Source organism: Canis aureus, chromosome 26 (assembly GCF_053574225.1).
Source record: "Canis aureus isolate CA01 chromosome 26, VMU_Caureus_v.1.0, whole genome shotgun sequence".
Taxonomy (NCBI): Eukaryota; Metazoa; Chordata; class Mammalia; order Carnivora; family Canidae; genus Canis; species Canis aureus.
Genome location: NC_135636.1, coordinates 18,132,603 through 18,157,155, shown reverse-complemented (window position 1 = coordinate 18,157,155; position 24,553 = coordinate 18,132,603). Strand labels below are relative to the sequence as shown.

At 45.8% G+C, this 24,553-nt stretch overlaps 2 protein-coding genes and 1 long non-coding RNA gene across 3 annotated transcripts; 2 read left to right on the top strand and 1 right to left on the bottom strand.

Moving 5' to 3' along the window:
* Positions 1-1,005: 1,005 nt before the first annotated feature.
* Positions 1,006-9,356, top strand: LOC144298909 (uncharacterized). The gene is made up of 6 exons (XM_077874102.1): positions 1,006-1,084; positions 1,153-1,291; positions 1,383-1,621; positions 2,880-3,851; positions 5,774-5,877; positions 8,731-9,356. Exons 1-5 carry the CDS (start codon positions 1,006-1,008, stop codon positions 5,776-5,778), a joined length of 1,434 nt encoding a protein of 477 aa, XP_077730228.1. The 3' UTR covers positions 5,779-5,877; positions 8,731-9,356.
* Positions 9,222-24,553, top strand: LAMP5 (lysosomal associated membrane protein family member 5). The gene is made up of 6 exons (XM_077872228.1): positions 9,222-9,356; positions 9,914-10,086; positions 10,465-10,596; positions 10,724-10,829; positions 12,217-12,405; positions 23,684-24,553. The coding sequence occupies exons 1-6, from the start codon at positions 9,293-9,295 to the stop codon at positions 23,860-23,862; spliced, it is 843 nt and encodes a 280-aa protein (XP_077728354.1). The 5' UTR covers positions 9,222-9,292; the 3' UTR covers positions 23,863-24,553.
* Positions 12,246-12,880, bottom strand: LOC144297964 (uncharacterized). Its single transcript, XR_013364917.1, has 2 exons — positions 12,769-12,880; positions 12,246-12,671 (listed from the first exon to the last, which is right to left on the bottom strand). It is a non-coding gene; the product is annotated as an uncharacterized LOC144297964 (long non-coding RNA).

Genomic DNA, 24,553 nt, shown 5'->3' with positions numbered 1-24,553 from the left:
ACCATGTGAGACTCGATCCCAGGAATCTGGGATCAGGCTCTGAGCCAAAGGCAGATGCTCAACCGCTGAGCCACCCCTCACTTTTAAAATATTGATTTCAGGCAGCCCGGGTGGCTCAGTGGTTTAGCTCCTGCTTCTCCCTCTGCCTGTGTCTCTGCCTCTCTCTGTGTCTCATGAATAAATAAAGAAAATCTTAAAAAAATAATAATAATAAAATGTTGATTTCACTCATATGGGGAATATAAAAAATAGTGAAAGTGATTAAAGGAGAAAGGAGAGAAAGTGAGTGGGAAAAATTAGAAGGGGTGACAAAACATGAGACTCCTAACTCTGGGAAATGAACAAGGGGTAGCAGAAGGGGAGGTGGGCAGGGGGATGGGGTGACTGGGTGACAGGCACTGAGGGGGGCACTTGACAGGATGAGCACTGGGTGTTATACTATTTGTTGGCAAATTGAACTCCAATAAATAAAATGTTGAAAAATAGACATGAATATTGAAGCAAAACCAAGTCACTGTACCCTGGAAGAGGACTGCTTGAGGCAGAGGTAAATAAGTAGACTGTCAGTTAGCTTAAAATGAGAGATTGACAAATGTGGCATTGTAAACTAGGATTTACTGAATTTGATTCTACATTTTTGGTTCTAAATCTGAACCATACCTTTTGTGGTAGGGCATTATTATCAACTCCATTTAACAGATAAGGAAACTGAGGCACAGCAAGATTAATTAGCTGTCTCGAGGCCCCGTCTGCAGGGGCCTGGGTGAATCTGGCTATAGAGCCCCGAGTGTTAACCACTGTACTCACAGTGTTGTACAGGGCCCAGGCCTATCTCAACTCATCTGCAAAGGGGGTTATTTCTACACTTGTTCTTCTGGGCTATTAGAATCATCTGGAGACACTTAGAGCTGCATTCCTGCCAGGCTCCACCAACTAGAGATTTTAATGTCATTGGCCTGAAGCGGTTTCAGGGGTGCTGAAGAATTCCTTGGGAACCTCAGAAACATGTCCCATTTGACAGACGATGAAGATGAAGCTGGGACACACAAGGTGGGATGCGTTAGCAGTAGCTCAGCCTCTATCAGTGAGGCCAGGGCTTCTCCAGCCAACTGCAGGGTACCCAAGTCCCCTAGGTGACCTTTTTAAATGCAGGTTCTAATGCAGGGGATGGGTGGGGCCTGGGCTTCTGCAGTATCCAGGTGAAGGTGACGCTACTGGTCCACAGACCACACTTTAGCGTTTGGACAGTGCACTACCTGGGTCCCCTGACCCCCGCGGCCCCTTCCTGGCGGTAGGGGTGCGCACTTTCTTAGCAGGTGGGGAGTGGGCCAGGATACTTAGCCCAAATACACTCCCAGAATGGGGATTCCTTGAGATGGCAGGCCTGATGCCCTGAGCACCAAACAAGCCCCAGCCAGCGGGAGGAACACCTGGAGCACAGTCTGGGTTCCGAAATTCTGGGAAGCTGAAAGGAAAACAAAAACAAAAAGCAACCCAGGCTTATGGCCCAGAAGCCGGGAGCCCAGCGATCCCTGGGCAGCGATCAACCGTCCTCCTCTCCCCGAAGCCTGGCTTCCCGAGCTTCTGGCCCCCTCCCACGCCTGCCTGAACTGTGGACGAGGTGAGGGCACAGGGTGGACAGACTGGTGCCCCCCAAGGCGCGATGCAAGCGTCTCAGGGCGCAGTTTCCTTGGCACAGAGGCCCTCCCCGCACCCCCGCCCGGTCCCGCCGCCTCCCTCCGGAGTTCCCAGGCCGAGGCGGGGAGCGGCCTTCGGGTGGACCCGGGTGGGGCTGTCGGTCCCTCGAAGGGTCCTTGGGAGCGCGGTCCCCGCGGCCTCCGGCGGGAGAGGGCGGCGACAGCGCGGTGCGGGCGGTGCCGGGAGCCGAGCCCCGGCCCTCCAGACCCGGACGCGGCGCGGGCGCGGGCACAGAGAGCGGAGGAAGGGGTACCCGGGGGGGCGCAGCGCGGGGGGGAGGGCGCGGCAGGGCGGGATCCGCCCAGGGCACCCTCGCTCCGCAACCAGGGTGCAGCGGCCAGAGCGCCCCCGCCAGCCCGGGTTCCGGCCCATCAAGTCGGGAAATGAGACGATCCATCAGCAGGCCGGGAGCGCGGCCCCGGGCGTCCCCCATCTGTGCGCTCCACAGTCACCCGGGAGTAACCGCGGCGGCCCCCGAGGCTCCCGACCTCCGGGGACAGAGGCGGCGAACGTGGAGGGGCGGCTCTGGGGCTCCGGGCTCCGGGCTCCGGGCTCAAGGCCCATTTGCTTGGCGGGGGATCCCCGAGGCTGTGAGCGAGGCGGGGACACAGCCCCCATAGACCGACTCAGTTCACCACTGAAAGAAAAAAATAAAACAGCGCGGGGAGAATTAGAAACACAAAGAACGTCCCGGGGAGGACACCGATTTGGGCGGAGGGACTGGCACCCGAGGGTGCCGCCTGGGCAGCTGGGCCGGGGAAGCCTCTGACAGCCCGATCTGGGGCGGCGGGAGCAAGGCCGGGGCACCCCCACATTGGCTTTTGAGTCAAAAAATGACCATGGAGTTGTATGTGAAGGCTGATGTTAACATTTCTAGTGTCACTGCCCAGGATTTAATGCTATTCTTATTTTGAGGGGACTATCAGAAAGGGCTGGAGTCGGGCCTCCCAGAGTTCTTGGCCGGCCCTGGGCACCGAAGGGGAGAGAGACCGGGACCGGCCGCCCCCGGAGCCGCGCAGGAGCGGGTCCCGCGTCCCTCGTCCCGCAGGTGGCCTGGACCTGCAGCCCCGGCGGGCTCCGCGGCAGGGGCAACCCAGGGTGGGGAGCGCCCTCTGCTCCCACCTGCTTTCCCAAGTTGATTGATTGATCGACTTTTTTTCTTTTTCTTTTTTTTTTTTAAGCGGCCCAGTACCCTCAGCTCACAACCCTGGGCCCTGTGAGTCCGTTCACCGTCTCACCTTCGCCTTCCCAGTCCGGACCTGCCTGCTCCAGGCCGCTTCCTCCAAGGGCCCGCGCCCCTCCGCCGCCTGCCCACCCTTCCAGGCCTTTCCGCGGTCTCGGCCTCGGTCGCGCCCCAGAAGACTGTGCCCTCGGTCCGGGAAGCCTGCCGCGGGGCCCGGGGCTGTCCGAAGCCCGAGCTGCGCGTGGTTCCCCGAGCGCCAGGGCCCTGGAGCGTGCATCCTCCCAGCTCCGGCTCCGGGAGCCGGGCCGCTGCGGCACCTCGCGGGCCTTTCCCTGCGGCGCGGGGAGGCCGAAAGGGAGAGAAGCGTTGCCTCGGGGACCCGGTCTCCTCCCCGCCCCCTCAGGCCCAGCCCGCTTCTCCGCCCGCCCGCCCCGCCCCAGCCGAGTCTCTCTCACCCCCGCCGGCCTCCCCCCAGCTCTGGGACTGCCGAGACCTCAGCGGCAGGGGAGCCCCGAAGAAGGCCGGGAGGGAGCCAGGGACTCGCTCTCTGCTAGGGACTTCCTCGTTTTTCTCGTCCTGACTACCCTCGACGCCCAAACACAAAAGACCCCACGGGTCCCGTCGCCCTGGCCGAACCTGCTCAACCGCAGCGCCCTTGTGAGAGATCCCCCTTCCCTCGCTGTGGAGCCGGCGTGCATCTCACCTGTACAACTGGGCAGGGGGTTTCTGTCCCCTGTCTACACCTGCAGCAGCTGCGCCAACGCCAACGTGCCAGGAGTCCAACCCAAGGGCCAGGCGCCAACGTCTTTCTCAGGTCGAGGTCGTTGCCAGCTCTGGCTGCAGGCGGCTGGGCGCTCGGCGTCTCCTTTCGTTCGGGCAGAAGCTTCCAGGCCTGGAATCTGCAGCCTGCGCGCCCTGCGAAACTCCAAGCCCTGTGCAACCTGCCCACCTACGTCGGTGCCACCCAAAGGTAACAGCACAGGTCACAGTCCATGAGTCCTGAGCAGCGCACACTTATTTCGCGTGGAGACGGGATGTTTTAATAATGAATTGCCAGCATGTTTTCCCCTAAAGGACTCGCGCAGATCACCTCCCAACTAAGGTCACTCATAGAAACATTGTATTTAGACCTGGAGGGATCCTTTAGGAAAGACATTTTGATGACGAGAGCCGTGAAGCTACTCACCAAAGTTGTCGTCAGTAAAAACTAACATATTGCTTCCTGGACTGCCATTCCCAGCTCCTTTGCAATACACTGAAGACTCCTTCCTCTTTCCCTTTATTGGTTCCCAGAGCATCTGTACAGTGTTTTCACAAAAACAGTCACAGACACATCCCAACCTTACAACAGCAGAACACCGGAGGGCATTCCAGAACTCCAAGCTTCCCTCAAAGCACAACAGACTGGCCACCCCACTCTCGCTGTCCCCTCCCAAAGGCAATTAATATAAATTATGCTCAGTCCCATCACATCTTCAAGTGAATATGCAGACAAGGTCAAATAGGCAATTAAAAGAGTAGTTAACTGGGGACCAGGAACTCCTGTAACACATCATAAAGGAGATGTTAAGGAATCACATTATCACAGAATTCAGGTAGCAAACTATTTTAAATGAGCCACAGTTCACCTAACCTTAGGCCTAATGAGGTAGTTGTTATTTCTTGGAGAGAAAAACTTCTTAAAAGAATTTTTTTTAAAAATTCTCAGTTGATTCTCGTCCTTTGCAGAAAAGTTCACTGCCTCCAAGTTAAGATTTTCCTCACTAGGAAAGCAGAGAGGACTGTACTCCAAGGCCTAACAGCTGGAGCTTAGTGGCAACTAACTTAAAAGAAGTTTAAAAATAGTTAACTAATTACTGCCTCATTTGTGACTGAACTTTTTCTGGAATGACTACCAGGCCTTACCATCTGCTTATTGGAGGTTTGTTTTATGGACTTTGTCCCTCTTGTTCTCTCCTACGTGAAGGCATTTATTCTAAATGAAACCATAAAAGGATATTTCCTAAGTACTTAGCATAAACATCCTTGGCCAATGAAAGGGCCATTATTCTGGCGCCTTGCCTCTTCCACTAGTTACCCTCATTGCAGAAACAGCTCTTGCTTCATTAAAGTAGGTGCATTTGAGACCAAGGAAATGAAAGGATGAAGAAAATTTTATGAAGGTCCTGCAAGTTGAGTGCATCAGACCTCAAACTGAATTTTCTGATTCTTTCCAACTATTCTAGGATTTGGAAACTTATGCAAATATTCTCGTGTACACTTATTTTTCAGTTCCTATCCCCAAAGGGTTTCTATCCTAGGAAGGGTTTCAAAGGTATTCAAAGGCGGTAAGTAAATTAAATGAAGTAAGTGTTCAGTGATAAGCTGAACACAAGAAATGGTTTGGGTAAGTAGTAGTTTTGGGCTTAACCTCTATGTAGAGGTGTACTGTTTAGTTAAATTATCCCTTCTTTTAGTTAAATTATCCCATCCACGTGTGCTTTCTGTGTGTGTGTGTGTGTGTGTGTGTTTTGGAAGGGTTGGGGACAACATAGCCAGAGTACATTTTTACATTTCACTGTAAGGTGGAATGAAATATCAACAAGCCAAATTTCAACTACAACAAGCCTAGCTTTCCTCTTTTGAAGCTAATAAATATGGTTTCTATCCATTTTTCCTGATTTTTGTAATTTTGTTGTTTGATCTACAGATACAAGTCAGTTGTTTGTGTGACCAAATATAAAGAGTTATACCTAACAATTTGAATACTTAATTTTATTTAGGGTAAGGTTTGCATATGCCATTTTTTCCATATATCATATGTAGAGCATATTATCAGATAAAGAAGGTAAGTAGTGCTATGTAGTCTATAAACTGCATAGCCTAATGGACCTAATTTCTTCTTTATCACAGATTGATAAACATGGACGGATGAAGAGATACATCTTTGTACTGGCTTTCCTATTTAATATAAATTTCTTCTGTTGGCATTGCCCTTTCTTGTCTATCTCCCCCAGGTCAGTATGTCCATGTTTTTTAACACCCACCTTCTCCAAGAAGCCTCCTTTGGTCAGTTGCAATGGCTGTCTTAATCTTTCCCTAAACATCTATGCCCACCTTATGCCAGGCAACCCTACATCTTCATGTATCTTCCTATTTTCTCTCACTCAAACTGAAAGGTCTATACACACTGGGCCCTTTGCTTCCACTTCTATGAAATAGTAACCACTCAATAGCATGAAGTTCATTAAGGCTAATTCAATAAGGAAATACATGAATTGAAAAGAATCCTTTGAAGGGACATAAAAAAATCTAGAGAAAGTTCCAAAGGCAACATACTTAGATCATGTTTTCTCCTGACATTTTGTTTTGACCTCCAGCAGCAATGATGGAAATGACACCACCATTATCCACATGAGTGTCCCTGTTTATGTCAGTTTCTCCTACCTTCTCTCCCATTCAATAAATGAAGAATGGAGCAAATTTTGAAAAATGTTGTTACTATCTTAAGATATTATCTAATAATATAAGGAGTAAATTTTACTCCTTTATCAGCTCTTTACTGATTTCAAAAGGATATTTCCTAAGCACTTAGCATAAACAGGATTTTTTTAAAGGATGGTTAGAGGGGCACCTGGGTGGTACAGTTGGCTTAGCATCTGACTCTTGGTTTTGGCTCAGGTCCTGATCTCAAAGGCCTGGGATCAAGCCCTGTGTTGGGCTCTGTGTGGAGTCTGCTTGAGATTCTTTCTCTCTCTCCCTCTGCCCCTCCTTCTCATGCTCCCCCGCCCACCTCTGAAATAAATAAATAAATCTTTAAAAAATAAAGGATTGCTAGAAGTTTATTTAATTAATGTAGATAAAAGCTGTAGGGAAAATGATCCAATGCTTATTCCAACATAAGAATCACTGAGGATAGCTTAATAAGTTCAGGGGTCTTTGTAAGCTATCTTTAAAATTAAACACCTACAAGGAAATTTAATTCTGTTTTGAGGATAATCCTCCTAGGAAGAAAGAGTTAAAACTGCTTCCTTTTTTCTTTGAATTCATTCTAGTACTCTGTGGTGTCAACAAAGAGATCATGTATGTCAGGTGTGAAAAGAAAGCATTTCAAAGGAACCACCATTTGATTTATAATGAAATCAATAATCAACTATAACAACTTAAGATTAATGATCCATGTTATTTCTCATCTATATTTTCTTATTAAAGTAGATATTCATCAATTAATTCAGTTGATCTTTTAATAACCTATAAATGAGAACATCTGCAACAATGTATCACAAGAGAAATTGTCATAATCTTTTACAGACAATCTCTTCTATTTGTATAATGGTATTTGTTTATCTTTGGATTCCCAGAGCACCAAGCATATTGCAAATAGTTGGTATTCAGTTAATGTTTACGAATAAATTAATCTTTTGTTTTGAATGATGTTACACTTACTGTCTCACTTGGCCTAACCGGCCATCCCCTGAGGTATTATTCCAGTTTTTTAGTTGAGGAAAAGGATAAATCTGCACAAGGGCATAAAAGCAATAAATAGTGAATCCTAGGCTAAAATCTATCCATTTCTTTCCTCATTAAAGTACTGAAGGAAAAGATGGAGGGACAGAGAATATAAATGCTTCATTACATATGAATCATTGTTTTTAAATTTTTTACAGTACTGCAGGAAAATGTGTTACAGCAATTGTTAACATGACAAACTGTAAGCCATGTAAATTTTGCAAATTCCAATCATAACCAATAATAATTGACTTTAGCAATCACAATTTGGCGTCAGTTCTTCTGTTTATAAACATTTATGTAAAGTCCTTGAGAAATGCTTGAATGAAATATAAAATAACAGATAAAAATAAAGATATAAAATATGCTATCAATTTAAATATTACTTCATAGCTTGAATTGCTATTGATCTAATTAGAGATTTGGGATTTCAGCTTGTTATTTGGTCAGTGAATAAAGATTTTATGCAAATGAAAATATGGTATATTTTGGAGTCAAAGTATTATATAAGGAAAAATGAAGATGATCCCTATGAAGTTAAAGCATGTGATTTTTCTATTTTAATTCTAACTGACCATGTGACATTTGGGAAGGTCATTTAATTTTTTTGAGCCTCAGTTTTGGGAATGTACAACCACAATAAGGCATATCTTCCCATGTCTACCTTCTAACATGGTAAGGAGGCTCAAATGTGGCAACGCATGTGAACATATTTTGCAATTTCTCCCTTAAGGTGACATTGTTTATTTTGTGACATTATATTACTGATTATCCACATAATCCAACAGCCTGTAAGACAGGAAATATTTGGACATCAATACGATTGATGAGGACAGCATGCTTACTGCTGAAAAGGCTGCATTCTGACGTACAAAGCAAAAAAAAATTTTTTTAAAGCAAGCTACCATTTTATGTAAATATTGGAATTAGCCCAGTAGTATTTATTTTTTCGTCCCACTAGAGGCTGTAGAGTAATATCTGTGTGTGTGCATGTTTACATAACTATGTAACATTGCTGTCCTAAGAGACCCTAGATAACCCTCCAAACTTCAGGTTCACTTACATGCCTCTTGGCATAAAAGTCACAGTATAATGAGGGTAGGTGACCCCAGAGTTTAGAGCCCTCATGCAATCAGAGAGCAGTACTAACAGAAAATAAGCCTGAATTACTGCACTGACTGACGGCCCCATTTAGGGAGGCGTCAATTTAACTTTAAACCCATTAGCTCATTGAGAGCAGGGGAGAGAAGGGGATGTCTCCAAATGCAGGAAACTGTTGCCATAGCATTTTCCTTCTCTATTTCTGCCTACTCCTCCTCCCTCAAAGCAGCAACAATTTGTGCTCTCCCGTTTTCTTTCAGCAACCAGATGCATTTTCAGAAGCCAGGACTCTAGGGATGTGATATCTACACCACCTAATAACTGTACCTGGCAGGGATATTGAATAAGTCTGAGAGTGCTGTTAAGTTTTTCCGGACAGAGTCATCTTTGCAGATGCAACTGCAGAACAGGAAACAGACTCGGGGAAAATTTTAGCCCCCCAACATCCCATTGGCTGTCTGCACCAGCCGAGCCACAACAAGCTCTCCTCCACCACCACCACCACCACCACCACCACCACCACCACCACCACCACCACCACCACCGATCCCTTTCAGCACTCGCAGCCGCGGACAGCTCCCTCACCTCGCGGTCGGCTCCTCCGCAGTGAGCCGCCTCGCGTTCGGGCGGCCCGGGTCGGTGCGGCTCCCCGCCACCAGGTCTCCGCCCGCGCGCAGGGAACTCGCGCTCCCCGCCCCCCGCCCCCCGCACGGCGCCCCCGCCCCTCGCTCACCCCGGCTCACTCCAGCGGCGACTTTGAGGGATTCCCTCTCGGGCGGCCTCTGCAGCAGCACAGCTGGCCTCCTTCGCTGCACGGCGAGCATGGATCTCCGAGGAAGAGCCTTTCCCAGCGTCTACAGACTAAGAGTTCTCCTGATGCTGTTCTGTGAGTAGCGTCTGGGCGGCCGCGAGGGCAGAGTGCACTGTTTGCTGAGAACAGAACCGGCAGAGTAAAACCAGTAGCTTAGGTCAAAATGTGGCCCTTACGTTTTGCTATTTTCTTTCTTCTTAGGGGGCGGGGTGGAGGGCCTTCCCGCTGGTGGCAGGGAATTCCCCAGAGGGCCACACACCTGTGCGGCACATCCCAGACACAAGGCTCCGCGAGCCTGCTTCGTGGGGGTCAGAGCACTGGCAAGAAAGGTTGGGTTTAAGAGCCCAAGGTGAAGAAAAAGGCCAGCCGGCTTACAAAATAGTAACGATTCAAATTTAAACATTTTTATTTTTATTATAAAAATTAATTCATCGCAGTGGAGTTGAAATTGTCGGCGCTAGGTTAGAGAAACGGCTCGCAGAGCGCACAGCCGCCGGCCAGGAACTTTATCAGCCCAAAGCCCGCAGACCACGGTCTCTCCACCCTTGCGCCCACGACGCGTGGGCTCACTGAGGCCGGAAACCATAGGATTTTTTTTTTTTTTTTTTTTTTTTTGGTTTGTCTTTCCGCAGATACAATGGCTCGAATTACGGCAGAACAAGAAGTGGAAAATCTCTCAGGCCTTTCCACTAACCCTGAAAAAGATATATTTGTGGTGCGGGAAAATGGGACGACGTGTCTCATGGCCGAGTTCGCAGCCAAATTTATTGTCCCTTATGATGTGTGGGCCAGCAATTATGTCGATGTAAGGAACCTTTTCCCTCCCGGCTTGCTCCTAGGGCTCCAGGGGCGAAGGGCACCCTCCCGGCAAGGCCCGGTGAAGACCTGGGTCGCCTGCCTTCCCCTCTGCGCCCCTGCAGGCTGCTCCCGAATGCTGCATGGGGGTGTCAGCTTGTAACGCCTTCTGCTCGCCCTGCCTGCTTTGAAAGTAACCCCCCTTTCTCTGCTTCCCTAACGGCCGGCCGGGTCTGCACGTAGAGCATCTAACCGCATGTTCCCGGACCTGGGAGCGCGCGCGCAAAGGAGCGCCCAGGCGTGCAGCCCAGAGTTTGGACGCGCCGCCCTTCCCAGCCCCCGCGGAGGCCGGGCTCGCTGAGGGGGTGCGGGGCGTCTGTGTTCCCAGCTGATCACGGAACAGGCCGACATCTCACTGACCCGGGGAGCTGAGGTGAAGGGCCACTGTGGCCACAACGAGTCGGAGCTGCAGGTGTTCTGGGTGGATCGCGCGTATGCGCTCAAAATGCTGTTCGTAAAGGTAACCCCGAGCGGGCGGGCGCGCAGGGGCGGCGCGGCCTCGGGGTGGGTGTGGGCGGGGGCCGCCCCCCGGTGTCCTCACCCAGAAGCCGTGGGGGCGAGTGACGCGCGCCTCCCCCGCTCGGCAGGAAAGTCGCAACGCGTCCAAGGGACCGGAGGCGACGTGGAGGTTGAGCAAAGTCCAGTTCGTCTACGACTCCTCGGAGAAGACCCATTTTAAAGACGCAGTCAGTGGTGAGTAGAGGCCTCGGGGCTGGGGAGGGAGCCTGCGGCACCGCGGGCGCTGCAGAGAGCGCGGGCGTGGAGACCCAATTCCTCAGGAAATCCGGACGTTTGACGGAAACCGGATCCTGGCTCTGCGCTCCGGGCCGCGTCCGCCGCGCGCTTTCTCGCCGGGTAGAGGAAGCGGGAGCCGCGGTGCGTCCGCGGGGCCTTGAGGACCGGCCACCACCCGAGCCTGATTCTGGATGCGACCTCTCTTGGGCCTGTCACCCCCTGGCTGCTTCACGACCGTCTCTTATGATTTGTCCTTTAAAGAAGCACGGAGAAAGGCAAAGCGGTGTTTTCCCCCTGCACCCCGGGTTTTCATCTCAGGAGCAGAAGCGTGAAAGGGTCAGCCGACTCCCCTTCGCCCAGGATTTGCTGGCCTTCGCTATCTTTCTGCTCCAGGCCCTAAGGCTCGCACTCAATCTTCAGTCATCGACTGCAGCCACCCCAGAGCGGATTCTGATTCTGAACCCTGTCCTAATTTATTTATCTTTTCCTGCCCATCACTCCAACGACTCACCCAGATCCTCCAGAAATATTGTGGCAAGAACAACAGCCATTCCCCAAATAAGAGTGTTCACATGTGCAGACACCACGAAAGACCACACTTAAATTAATTACCCAACTTATTTATTTAGTAAACCGTCTAATCTCCTGATGAGGCTCTCCATCACCTTAGTACCTGTGTTAGGAAGAGATTTTTATTGAGCACATGAAAGAACGTTCATGTCAGTTCGCCCTTTCTACCTCTTTTTATCATTGCAGTAAGAAGAGCATTTTTTTCTCTTCATCAAAATCCATATTCAAGTACTACTTCCAGTTAAATTAGATGCCTCCCCCCCAAAAAAAAAAAGAAAAGAAGAAAAACCCATGCAAACATGTGCCAGAAAAGGAGAAAAAAGGGGGAAACCTCCAAAAAAACCTCTCTCTATTAGGGCATCTGGCCAGGGCACCAGCAATCAGCCCTGCTTTGTTGAGGAAGAAATTTTATTCCGTGTAGTCTGGTGTGAGATGTGGAAGATCAAGTCACTGTTTCTTTGGAATCTTCATTGTCAGGTTTTATATAGTAAAAAAAAAAAAAAAAAAAAAAAAAAAAATTAGATTTTTAGGTATCATTCTCCTTTTCCAGAAATGAAATTTCAGATCAATGTTTAAGGAGCCCCTGCTTACAAAAGAGTGGGTGTACTTGTCCTTTGTCACCACTTGATGCCATTAGCAGAGCCCCAGCAACACAGAGGATCAAAAAGGCGTCTGGAGTTGAGAGGCAGGAGCCAGCTCTCTGGCACAGAAGATTAGGAGATTAGGATTCTTCCAAAAAGAGGGTCCTAACAGTTGCTTTGGGCCTTCCTTGCAGCTGGGAAGCACACGGCCAACTCACATCGCCTCTCTGCCTTGGTCACCCCAGCTGGGAAGTCCTATGAGTGTCAAGCTCAGCAGTCCATTTCACTAGCCTCCAGCGATCCACAGAAGACAGTCACCATGATTCTATCCGCAGTCCACATCCAGCCTTTTGACATCATCTCTGATTTTGTCTTCAGTGAAGGTAGGTTGCGGTGAGAGGAAGGGTTCTGAGCGAAGGCTGACTTCAGGGTGGATGGAGAGGGGCACCTGCCAGGGTCCCAGGCTGTTACCACTTGTATTTTCTTTAGGCTGACAGGATACTTCTTCTCACTGTAGCATTTTAGGAACAGTATCAACTTTTCCCAGTGGTTCCTTCTTCTCCCTTCCTCCTTTGCTCCATTCTTTCCTCTCCTGTTTCCTTTCCTTGCTGCCACTCTCCCCTCATTTTTTCATCTTTTCTTTCCTCTCCTTGCCAAAGAGGTAACAAAATTCATTTGGAAAACCTGTATGTAATTTTGATGCCAATTTCCCAATGAAAAGGCAGCTAAAAATCTCAAGTACTTACCTACAGAGCCGTGGATTGCAGGAGGGCCTCTGCTTCCATGGGCCTCAGTTCCTCTGTTCAGCACTTGCAGCTATAGGTTCTAGCCCTGTGAGTCTAAGTTTTAGTGTGGCTAGAATGTGTGTGTGTGTGTGTGTGTGTGTGTGTGTGTGTATGCGCGTGCGCGGGCATGCGGGCATGCATACATGTGCAGGTCACAGAGAGACTCATGAAGACCTGCCTCCCTCCAGCACTCACCTTTGTGGGGAGAAACACCGTTGAAACTCTGGGGAAGCAAGGGTCCCCTAATCTTTTCCCTCTGTGGTGTTGAGAAAGGCTCTTCCCCGTCTGTGCTGGTCTCTGAAAGGGGGTCAGGCAGGATATAGCTGGGCAGATTCAGGAGGTCCACATTCTCTTGGTTCTCTGCAGCCCAGCACAGGTTGGGTGTAAGGGCAGTCCATATTTCTGCAATTTTTTTGAGTCTAGCACCCATTTACACTGGGCACGTGGAGGGTAAGTAAATTTTTCAATGCACTTGTCCTTTCTGGTCTGGAGAAGGTTGTTAAGAAATGAGATTCTGGTTGCTTTCTAGATGTCTTGCTTTGGGCTGGGGATCCCCAGGTGAAGACAACTACTGGAATGAACAATCAGGGAATCGCCATCTGTGTTATACACAAATCATTTCCCAGGGAATCCAGGTTTCATAAAATTCATCTTTCAACTCAAACTATAGTGAATAGCATCTACCCCACCCCCACTAGGATTATTTAAAGACCATTTGAGCATTCTTAAGTTAAAAGGTCTTTGACAGAAGAGCCTACTTCTTTTTTCATCTTTGCATTTCTAGCACCTAATACAATGCTTGGCACACTGTAGATGCCCAGTGAACTTTGGCCGAGTTGATATTCAAAAGTTGTGGACACAATTAACAGAGGCTCCGAAATGCTTGAATGCCAGATGAATCAGAATTTAATATATTTACTAAGTCAATACAACACTTACTTCTACAAACTTAGGGAAGAATAGGCTATTCCATTTGAATAGATCTTCCAGAATATTGAAACTAAACTCTAGGTATCAAGAACTTAGCATTTTTTGAAAATGTTTGAATATAAAAAGTATTTGTAAAATGTAACAGTGTCTTTCTTAAACGGAAACTATTAACTATAATTAAACGCAATTGAGCTATGATTACTGATGACTGGGAATTCACGAGAAACACATTGGACTGTGTAGAATCAGTCCCCAGGGCCCCTACCATAGATGCTTTTGAGTTTATAAGGGGACTTTTCATTGTCTCTAATTACTCTTTGTTTTTTTACTAGTCAGCTGTTCTTAGGCACTTCCTTACTTATTGGTGCTACCAGGCTATAAATGGCTGCTTTTACTAGGTCCTAGCACAACCTCACCTTAATTCATTCTGGGTTATGTCTACATTATTGCTTATATTCATTTACAGACTGAGAAACCAAATCTCAATGTTTAGGATCCTATACAAAGTGAGAATAAAAGAGTCCTGAGTAAGGGCCAGAACTATTTTCCTGAAAATCAGTGAAGTTCATGGCATGGACTTAATGGGCATCTTTTGTTTGAAAAACAGTTTTTATCCACTTTCAGATCCTAGATGGATGGGCATGGTTGCTGGGTAGACTTAGAGAGTTTGTAAGCATGTAGAACTTTCTAAATGCAGATATATTAAGCAAGAGCAAATTGTACTTGTCTCACCCAGGCTTTTCTGGGTAATAATTAGGATGTTCCCTCCTGTATGGTGCCCTGGGGCTCAAAGCTCCTACTCCTGGGAGGAGGCAAGCCTCATTCAGAATCACTCACTGGATCTATTTGCCTTTGTGTAGCAGGGGCTCTTTTGTTCCTGGCTCCTCCTTTCTATGCTTCTCAGCACCTGACCCCCACTGTGTTTTGTAAGAGATCATTTTATTTGATTTGATGGAATCCAAAAGATTCCTTTTGGGGTGCTTTTTTGGGATTTGGCTCTTGCCCCCCCTTCACCCCCAAAATAGAACTTCAGGAAGCTCTGATGCATTGCCTCTATCTGCGTGGGGGAAGCAGCAGTATCTGGTCATATATATGCATGCCCACTGCAGGGGTATGTACGTGTGGTTGGCTCACGTGTGCAGGGTTTACAGCAAAAGGGGTTCCAATGAAGGACCAGTAAGGGGGCCACACTGGCAGTCTGAATTTTCACACCTGCCTGCTTAATAGATTCTGAGAAAAGCAAGGAAGGGTCAGTGAAATGGATTACTGGATACTCATGGGACTGAAAGCAGCTCAAATGGGGGTTGACGTCTTTATCACATAAATCCCTTTAGTGCATTGAGCTCAGCAACTACACTGATCCTCAACAGAAGTCTCTTAGCCCAGCATGTCTCCAACTGCAGAATGCACAGGAATCTTCAGCTGCATTGTGCACAGCTCTGGTGATCTTGTTAACATGCAGACTCTGGTTCAGTAGGTCTGGGGGTGGAGCCCAAGATGTTCCATTTCTAGCAAGCTCCCTGGTGATGCTGTGGAACACTGTAGGGGGTTTGAGGGATCTTGAGCTGATCAAGAAAAAGATATGACCTTGAGAGGCAATAACACACAAGCTTAATTTGGTGGTACTCGGACAGGGTTATGTGAGAGGGGAAGTTGCCTGGAGCATGAGACTGTCCAGAGAGAGGCTTATGGGGACCACCATCCAGAAGGGGAGGAGGGCAGAGGACCTCCTGATGAAGAGAGGAGTATGGAGGAGGGAGCTTACGTGTCTAGGTGATATGGCTCAGCAGCAGGATAAGAAGTCTCTGGGTCAGAAAGCTCTGAGGGGCAGCAGAAGCTGAGGCCTTATACCTATAAGGCTCTATCTTATCAATGGGTAACAGCTGTTGGGTGAGGTTTGGTATGCAAAGCAGGCAGGCTCTAAATAGCTAAAGATGTACTTGTTTGGGCTGGTTTTTAAATAACTAGATGCGTAAAAATTTGAGTTTGGCATGGCAGGCTTTCGAGCTAATGGTCTCAGCCTGCAGTGAAGAAATAAACCACCTAGGGCCAATACACAGAGGCTACTTTGGCTCATTTCTGTAACCAAATACACTTTCATGGCAACTACCACCCTGTAGTTCAAGGCACCTCCTCTTTTCCCAGTTGGGGTTGATTAACGTGTCCTTCCACAGTTAAATCCGTGTAGTGTATCCCTTTGAGCACCCCAAGAGTTTTCTGGCTGTGATGGGATGAGGATTACATCATTGATAGGCAAAAAATCAGCCTGAGAATTTTAATGGCTTGAATGAAAGGTAACTTTTATGTATGGGTAATTATGTAAGAAACAACAGAACACAAAGGGTGTTTCTGTTCCCCTTTATTAAAGATTCAGGTTTAACAGGCGTTTAAAAGTTACCACATATAGGCTGGTCCCTTTTCAGTTCTCAAGAGAGAATAATAAGTAAGCAAACAAACAAGCTTGTAGAGAAGGTACTGAGATCCCAGGTTACTGTGGAGAAACTGAGGCTCAGAGAAGCCAAGTTATTCGTGAAGTCCCCCCTCCTGGTGGCTGCAAGGGCTGAGGCAGGAGCCTGTCTTTGGGTACCAGATCTATGCTCTTAGCTTCTCAGAGCCTCAGCTGCTCCTACCAAGCAACTCTAATAAACATGTGAATGCAGGAGGCGTCTTTACAAAGATTGTCAGGTCCTCTGAATTCATGGGCCTTTTATTGGTGTTCCTAACAGCATAACTGGGAGATGCAACATGATCAGTGTTTTACCCGGATCTGTGTTTTAGTGGAAGTGAACATGCCTTACCTTGCTCTGTACACCAGCCCCCAGTAGAGCATTCTGTGGCTAGCTGCCATGCCTCAAGTACAGGAAGGCTTACCTGATGCTGATCCAGAGCATTGTGCAGATCTGTGCTTTACTTAGCACCTACCAGCCAAGAAACCTGTCACCCTGGATAGTTGCTCCTCAGGATCTCCTTGGTAAGCATCTGGGGGGGAGGGGGGGAGCGGATAATCCTCTTAATGAGCCCTGCTAAGAACTGTGTTGAGGGCTGGAAAGTGGAGCCCTAGTGTAGGGTCAGGTAGCTAGCCATTTGTAGAATTCAGTGTTCTAGGTACTGTCCTGGAACATAGTGTTTCAGGCTGGGTTCCCCCAGGAGCAGATCCTATGCAACCATGTAAGTGCAAGCAGTTTATTTAGGAGGTGATTCTAGAATGCACTGGTAGGGGGTTGGGGAGGTGAGATAGGAAGGCAAGGCAACCAGTTAAGGAGCATTAGTGAGCAGGTTCACATTGTGGGCACTTGGGGCTCATACTAGGAGTATAGAAGCACCTTGGAGTATCTGGCCTGAGAGGTGGGAAAATGGCATTTACCCACCAATTCCCATCCACCATTGATGGCTGCTGGGTAAAGGAGAGGCGTTGACTCTTCAAGACTTCTAACCTGCCTTGTACGCAAAACCCGCTGGAAAATGTGGGAATGGTGAATGCCAAGGTATAAGACACTGTCTGGGTCTGCTGCACCTAGGTACTGGGATACATGAACCTTCCCTGCCATGGGAGAGATTACAGAGCAGTGAGAAAGAGTTTATACAACTCTTCCTTGTGCTTGCCATGTGCCTGACACACAGTGGCGTCTATCAGTAATTGCTTTTATTATGTTATTTATTTATTTTTCTTTTTTCCCCCAAAGATTTTATTTATTGATTCATGAGAGACACATAGAGAGAGACAGAGACATAGGCAGAGAGAGAAGCAGGCACCTCGCAGGGAGCCCAATGCGGGACTTGATCCCGGGACTCCGGGATCACGCCCTGAGCGGAAGGCAGAGCTCAACTGCTGAGCCACCCAGGCGTCCCTATTTATTTATTTATTATTGCTAGTGCTTACATCTTTGTGAGAGTATCTGCTTGTCTCCAGCCAAAGGTCTCCAAAGCCCACTCATGCTAACAGTTTCTCTGTATACAAAATACATTTTGCTGAGGTTACAGGAGTTTAGAGCCAGTCCAGAGAAAATGGGAAGAGGAGTAAGCTCCTCCCTCCAGCTGCCCTCTCAGAATGGAAGAAGCCCAGCCAGCAAAAGACTTGCCCTCTCCTCAAACAGGAACAGTCTGTGCTGCTAAGAGAGCTTGAGAAAGCAGGCAGCTTGCCTTTTTGCCCACTGCTTATCTCAGTGCTGTTCCTTGGGGTACAATGAACAGCTCTTGTAGTTGGTCAGCCTCTGGGAGTAAATACAACATTGAGATGGTCTTTAAACTATCACACACACAAAAAAATGATGGTCATCAAACAAATGAACAAGAAAATAAAGCATCAACTGAAAAACAGAACCTAAGATGAATCAGGATTTTGGTGGGGGCATTGGATTTATGGTTGAGGGAACCTTGTTTGGCCATGGTAGCTGGCAACAGATTACCCCTCTGTTGTCTGATCTGTCTTCATCTGATTCTTTCCAATGACTATACTAGACTGGTTGTTGTCTTTTCCAGCCATAGGACATCCTCCCTAGGCTTCTGTTTTGTGCACTTAGAACCCTGAGCCCAGCCAGGGTGGAGGCATGAGGGACCCCAAGCCTTGTGGAGGTAAACAGGGAGTTAGGGGTCTCTGAGCATCCAAAGCCAGCTTAAGCGTGGGCTAAGCCAAACGAGGTTCTTTTCCCAGGCAGAAATCTAGGGCCTTCCTTGTTTTAGACTCTGTGAGTTGTATAATCATTGTATAGGATCTTAACCCTAGGGTCCAAATGGGTTGTGGATAGGATTCTGGGATTGTGTGAATTTTAATGGGAAAAATTTGCATCTTTATTTTCAACAATTTCTAACTTTTAACATTCCCTTCAATTATAAATGAAAAGAACAACTCACAGTGTAATTGGTAATAATTAATAATTAGCGGTGACTTTATCACCAACAGAAATAATAGGTATTTTTATCCGACATTCGTTTGCACAGATCTTGCAAAGTGACAGTGGTACTTCTTATTACTTTGCAATCTCAGCCAGTATATGTACTAATAAAGGAGTACATGTATTACTTTCTCCCAACTTATTTAAAAATATTTTAGTAGCTGAATTTCAGCGTAATCTGTTTCCTTTGTAGTTCTATCTACATGCTTTATTTTTCTGCATTTGTAACCATGATAATTAGAAAGAATGATGGTTTCATCATTATTGGTATAAAAAAGATGGCACCTTCTGCCCTAGTGGGTCATGGTGAGCACTTTTTAAGTGAAAGAGAATAGACTGGTGTGGAGGAACTGTTAGATGCACAAGGTCAGGATAGGTCTTATCTTGTGAGACTTTGGTTTTAATTATGTGTGTAAATATATGTTCTGAGTTATAATGTAAAACATTTTTTCCCCTTTGGATCAGAGGCAGAGTTTGAAAACACTAGCTTGAGCCTGAAAGTGGAGTGTGTGAACTTCTATGGGCTCATAAAAACCCTTGGGGACAGATGGGTGTCAGACTTCAGGATATTTTAGACTTTAGGAAGACAATACAGTGCATAGTCCATATATTATGGAAAACCCCAGAAGAGTCAGGGCAGCCCCTGTCATCAAATAAATTAATATATCTGTTCCCTGCAGTGAAATATGTGAATCTTCATGCTAAGTAGGATGAATGAGACTCATGAGCATCCTGATATTAGTTCAAGTCAAATTTTGCTGCCAAATGAGTAATACAGAGTACTTTGGATTTCCAGAGCTCTGTGGATTTTGGAATGGTGGGTAAGGGATGGTAGACTCACTAATTACTTATTTGACCACTTAGTGGATGTGGGTGGATGAAGATGGGGATTCATTATTTCTCATATTTTTATATCCCCTTATTTTCCCCATGACTATTATTTTTGACATGTTAATAGTTTAATATACCCCCTTCTGTGGTGTGCTTAGTTCAGGTCTTGTCTTAAGGCAACAAAAAAATATTCTTAAGAAGTAAAGCACAATTATAATGCTAAGTGAAATAAATCAGTCAGAGAAAGACATATACCATATGATGTCACTCATATGTGGAATTTAAGAGATAAAACAAATGAACAATAACCAAAAAAAAAAAAAAAAAAAGACAAACCAAAAAAACATACTCTTAGCTATAGAGAAAAAACCAACGGTGACCAGAGGAGGTAGGTGGGAGAATGGGGGAAATAGGGGATAGGGATTTAAGGATGCATTTGTAGTGATGAACACTTAGTAATGTATAGAATTGTTGAGTCACTCTATTGTACACTGAAACTAATATAAGACTGTATGCTAACTATACTAGAATTAAAAATAAAACAAAAAGAAGTAAACCACAATGGTATTCTAGTTATTAAAATTAAAATATTATAGTTATAACTATACCAAACTTATTATCCATTTAAATATAGTACTTAGGACAGTATGATTCTGACACCAATTCTGATGTGTGGGTGTTTTTCCCAAACACTAAGCTATTCTCTGACAGCAGCTGGGTATTCTTTGGTTCACCTTACTGCTGACACTGCTGAGATACCATCAAATCCCAAAGGTTAAGGGCTTCTTCCTACAGGACTACCCCCTCATCTCTACTTCAGAGACCAAATGCAAGTCCAGGTTGTACCTGGGCTTCTGATCAACTTGCTATTGGAGATTTCCATGACCTTTTCCTGAGTTTTAGGCTCAGAGAACTCAGAGAAGCATTTTATTCAAGATAAAACTCAGGAACAGCTAGTTGTAAGAGATGTAGGGTATAGGACAAGAGGGTGGAACTTTCATGCTCTCTCTACATCCACCACTCTGCCCAAGTCTCCATGTGTTCACCAACCAGAAGCTCTCCGAATCCCATCCTTTTCGGTTTTTATTGAGGTTTCATTTCATAGGCACAATTGATTAAGTCATTGGTCATTGGTAATTGAACTTAATCTCCAGCCACTTTCCCCTCCCTGGAAATCAAGGGGGTAGGGCTGAAAGTTCCAACCCTCTGATCACAAGATTGCTTCTCCTGGCAACCAACCCCCAATCTTAAGGTAGCCTATGGACTTTCCAAATTGATCTCATTAGTACAAACTCAGGTGTGCTTGATAGGGGTATGTTATGAATAGCGGGGTGTAAGTTTGTAGCTAGGACATGACAAATGAGCAAAGCCCACAATCTACATTAACATTACATGGGCAACTGCATGTTGTGAGGAAAACAAATAGCCTTTGTTGTTAAGAAAATCCCTACACCAGGAAACCCCATTTGCACTAGTTTTTCTCTTTAAAGAGGCAATGTGGTATCATGAGGGGGAAACCAACCTGGGTATGGAGTTCTGGGACCATAGCTGGCTCTGGCGCATCTTGTAACAACAGCAAGTTTTCCTCGGGGAAATCGGTTGGTATACTGGGCTGCAGGCTGATGCTCAAAGTGTGGGACTCATTATAATTGAATCAAATAGTGAAAAAGAAAAGTCCTCTACTAATTCTTTTTAGCCCTCTGGTTGTAATAAGGAGAAAGCAAAGTTTAGTGCTAATAATAGATCCTTAACATTTCCCTAAATTTGCCAAAATATCTTTTTAAAAATCTTCTTTGTAAAAAAAAAATATCTTCTCAGCTAGGGAATATATGTATGTGTATGTTTACTTATTTATTTTAAGTGGTTTTATTCAGGTTATAATTGAAATACAAAAAACTGCACATATTTAAGTGTATAATGATAAATATTGACTTAGGAATACACCTATGAAGCCATTAGTACAATCCAGAAAAGTTAACATATCCATCCTCTCTGAAAGTACCTTCCTACTTCTTAGTAATAAACATGTACCTCGTTGAATTTTCATGAGCAGTACGCAGAGCCACAGAGCCCAGAAGCCCTCCTTCCTGCCCGCCTTGTGATTCTGTAGCCTTTAAATGTCAGTTGCTCTGGTCTGCTACTGACATGACCCTAACTAGCTCTACCCCTAGCCCATGTCTGTTAAGTGCCACCCTGACGGTACTGTTAAGTTAGGCTGTTGGAATTTAGGTTGGGGCTTCATTTCCTCTGGGCAAATTACTTAGCTTCACTCTACCATATGAGTAAAATGGGTATAATATCAGTATTTATCTAATAAGATTGTCATGGGGATTAAATGAGACAACCTGTGATTACAGCTGAAAGTTAATTTAGAAATCAGGCGTGTTAAGTATACCGCTTTTAAAAAGCTGTATGTTTGCCTGCAATCTTCCAGGTTCTACTTTAGAAAAGACTTAGGGCTCTGATCTTATCCTCCTTTCTGCTGGTCTGAGGAGAGATGGAAGGAAGGACTATGCCAACATGGATTCTGGAGGAGGCTGGCACACACCTAGTGCTCAATAAATGTTTACTGGGCCACTCCAACTTAGAAACTTAGTCTTTATGAAGAGCTATCTAAGCCTGTTTTCTCTAGTTATTGCTCATAAGTTCAGTGAAAAGGCCACTAGTTACCCACAAGGGGCAAAGGAACCTGAGCAAATACCTGGTTTTAAAGAATGCAGTTTTTAAAAGATTTGTTTATTTATTTTAGAGGTGGAGGGTGGGGGGCAGAGGCAAAAGGAGAGAGAGAATCTTCAAGCAGACCCCCTACTGAGCATGGAGTCTAATGTGGGGCTTGATCCCAGGACCCTGAAATCATGAGCTGAAATCAAGAATCAGCTGCTTAACCAACTGGGCCACCCAGGCACCCCTTTAGGAATGCAGTTCTGCTCCGGTCTACAAACTGTGTGACCACCAGGTTTCCCCAAAATTGTTTATCTGGTTGTAGGTGAAAATAGAGGTGTGTAGGGCTATTAAACTGTCTTGAGGGTAAGAATGCAAAATGGAATCAGCACCAATGTTCTGGTGACATTTTCTTTCTTGATCGAGGTGCTGGTTGTGTGGGATGTTCATTTATGAAAATTCATCAAGTTCTGTACTTTTTTTTTAATTGTAGTATAATTTACAAATCTTAAAACACACAAACCTAAAATATTTAGTTTGAAAAAAAATATTTAGCTTGATACATTTTTACCCCTACTTGCAACCATGTAACCCTTACCTAGATCAAAATATAGGATATTTCCATCACACGCAAGTTCCGTTTCCTGTTCCCTGTATGTAAACACTTTTTAAATTTCAATTGTCATAGACTTACCTGTTTTTGAACATCATATAAATGGAATCATGTGATATGTACACTTAGAATATGGGTCTTAGAGTTTTCACTCAACAGAATGTTTTTGAGATTCATCCATTTTGTTACATGTAGCCATAGTTCATTCCTTTTTATTATTGATTAATATTCCATTGTATGAACGGACTGGTTTGTTTTTCCATTCCACTTTGATGGGCATTTGGGTTGTTTCCAGTTTGAGGCTATTGTGGATAATGTTTCCATGAACATTTATGCCGAGTCTTTGTGTATCCACATGTTTTCATTATTCTTAAGTAAATACCTAGGATTGGAATGCTGGGTTACAAGGTAAGTGTACATTTCCTTTTGTTAGAAGCTATTGTTAAGTTCTATATAGTGGTTGTACCATCTTCCACCGACTATGTGTAAGAGTTCTGATGGCTCCATGTCGTTACCAACACTTGATCTTCTCAGTCTTTTTGAAAACTGTAGATTGTGTGTGTAGTTCTCTATGTGTACATACTTCAATAGAAAGTTAAAAAATTAAACCAGCAATAAAAATGATGATGGTTGTGTTTAATGCTGAAATTCTGAGAATTAAAATCAAGCACCTGGTCATTTTGTTGGCACCTGCCAGGAATCCAATGATTGAATGTTGCCTTGTTGAATGGATGCATTTTAATTTTAATTTTAATTTTACCTTGTGCAGAGGTATTAAGTGATGCATTCTCATGGTTGATTGGGGAAACCTCATTTCTTAAAAAAAAGAGTCTCCTCAAATGTTGGTTGAGAAATCTTCTCACTTCCAATTCCCTTTTAGTTTTGATAGGAGGACTTAGGATTAAAAATATTGGACAGGAGCTGATTTCTTTCTTTTTTCCCATTTCAGAGCATAAGTGTCCAGTGGATGAGCGGGAGCAGTTGGAGGAAACCTTGCCCCTGATTTTGGGGCTCATCTTAGGCCTTGTCATTGTGGTGACACTGGCGATTTACCACATCCACCACAAAATGACTGCCAACCAGGTTCAGATCCCTAGGGATCGATCCCAGTATAAGCACATGGGCTAGGGGCCAATTAGGCAGCCAGCCCCCAAGACCCCCTCCCCAGCTGGATCAGGTAGAGAAACAAAAGCACTTTTCCACCTTGTACATGGGATATACCAACATAGCTACAATGCAACAGGCCTGGGTGTCCAAGGCTTGCTTGGCCTACGTCCATGCTTAAACCTAGGGAAGGGGGGGATTCTTTTGGATTCATGGGGTGAATGGCAGATGTTCTCTCCATGCTGGGGAATGAGGAGGGAGGAGTCAGCCAGCTTTCATGCTCATGGTGGCCTGGCTTTGACTCTCCAAGGAGCAACACATACAACTCAGAGGAGTATCTGGCTCCAAAGTTTAGGGATGGAAAGACACTTCTTTTGGAAAGACACCCCTTTAGGTTCAGAGAAATAGGGGGTGCTTTGCTCCCTTGGCCTACCTTATACAGTTGTCAATGCACACAAAATACAGCCTCATGCTCCCTAAGGCAAGACCCCTGAAAGTGATCCATGCTTTTGGCTGGCATTCTGCATGTCTAGTGATTGTCTTGGGAATGTTTCACTGCTACCTGCACCCAGTGACTTTGCAGCACAGAACCCGTTTAATGTAACTATGCAGAGCTGTTTGGACTTCATAGTATGTTGGGTCCAAGTGAGGGGACCTGAAGAATCAATCATGTGAGTTTGTTTTTCAAAATGAATTAAAACACACTACTGTCTAA

Bases quoted from the DNA above. Each gene is read 5' to 3' on its own strand.
- LOC144298909 (XM_077874102.1), top strand. From the start codon at position 1,006: ATGTCCCATTTGACAGACGATGAAGATGAAGCTGGGACACACAAGGTG. The intron at 1,085-1,152 runs GTGAGGCCAGGG...TTTTAAATGCAG, and splicing joins CAGTAGCTCAGCCTCTATCA to GTTCTAATGCAGGGGATGGG. The intron at 1,292-1,382 runs GTAGGGGTGCGC...TTGAGATGGCAG, and splicing joins CCCGCGGCCCCTTCCTGGCG to GCCTGATGCCCTGAGCACCA.
- LAMP5 (XM_077872228.1), top strand. From the start codon at position 9,293: ATGGATCTCCGAGGAAGAGCCTTTCCCAGCGTCTACAGACTAAGAGTT. The intron at 10,087-10,464 runs GTAAGGAACCTT...CTGTGTTCCCAG, and splicing joins GGGCCAGCAATTATGTCGAT to CTGATCACGGAACAGGCCGA. The intron at 10,830-12,216 runs GTGAGTAGAGGC...CCTTCCTTGCAG, and splicing joins TTTTAAAGACGCAGTCAGTG to CTGGGAAGCACACGGCCAAC.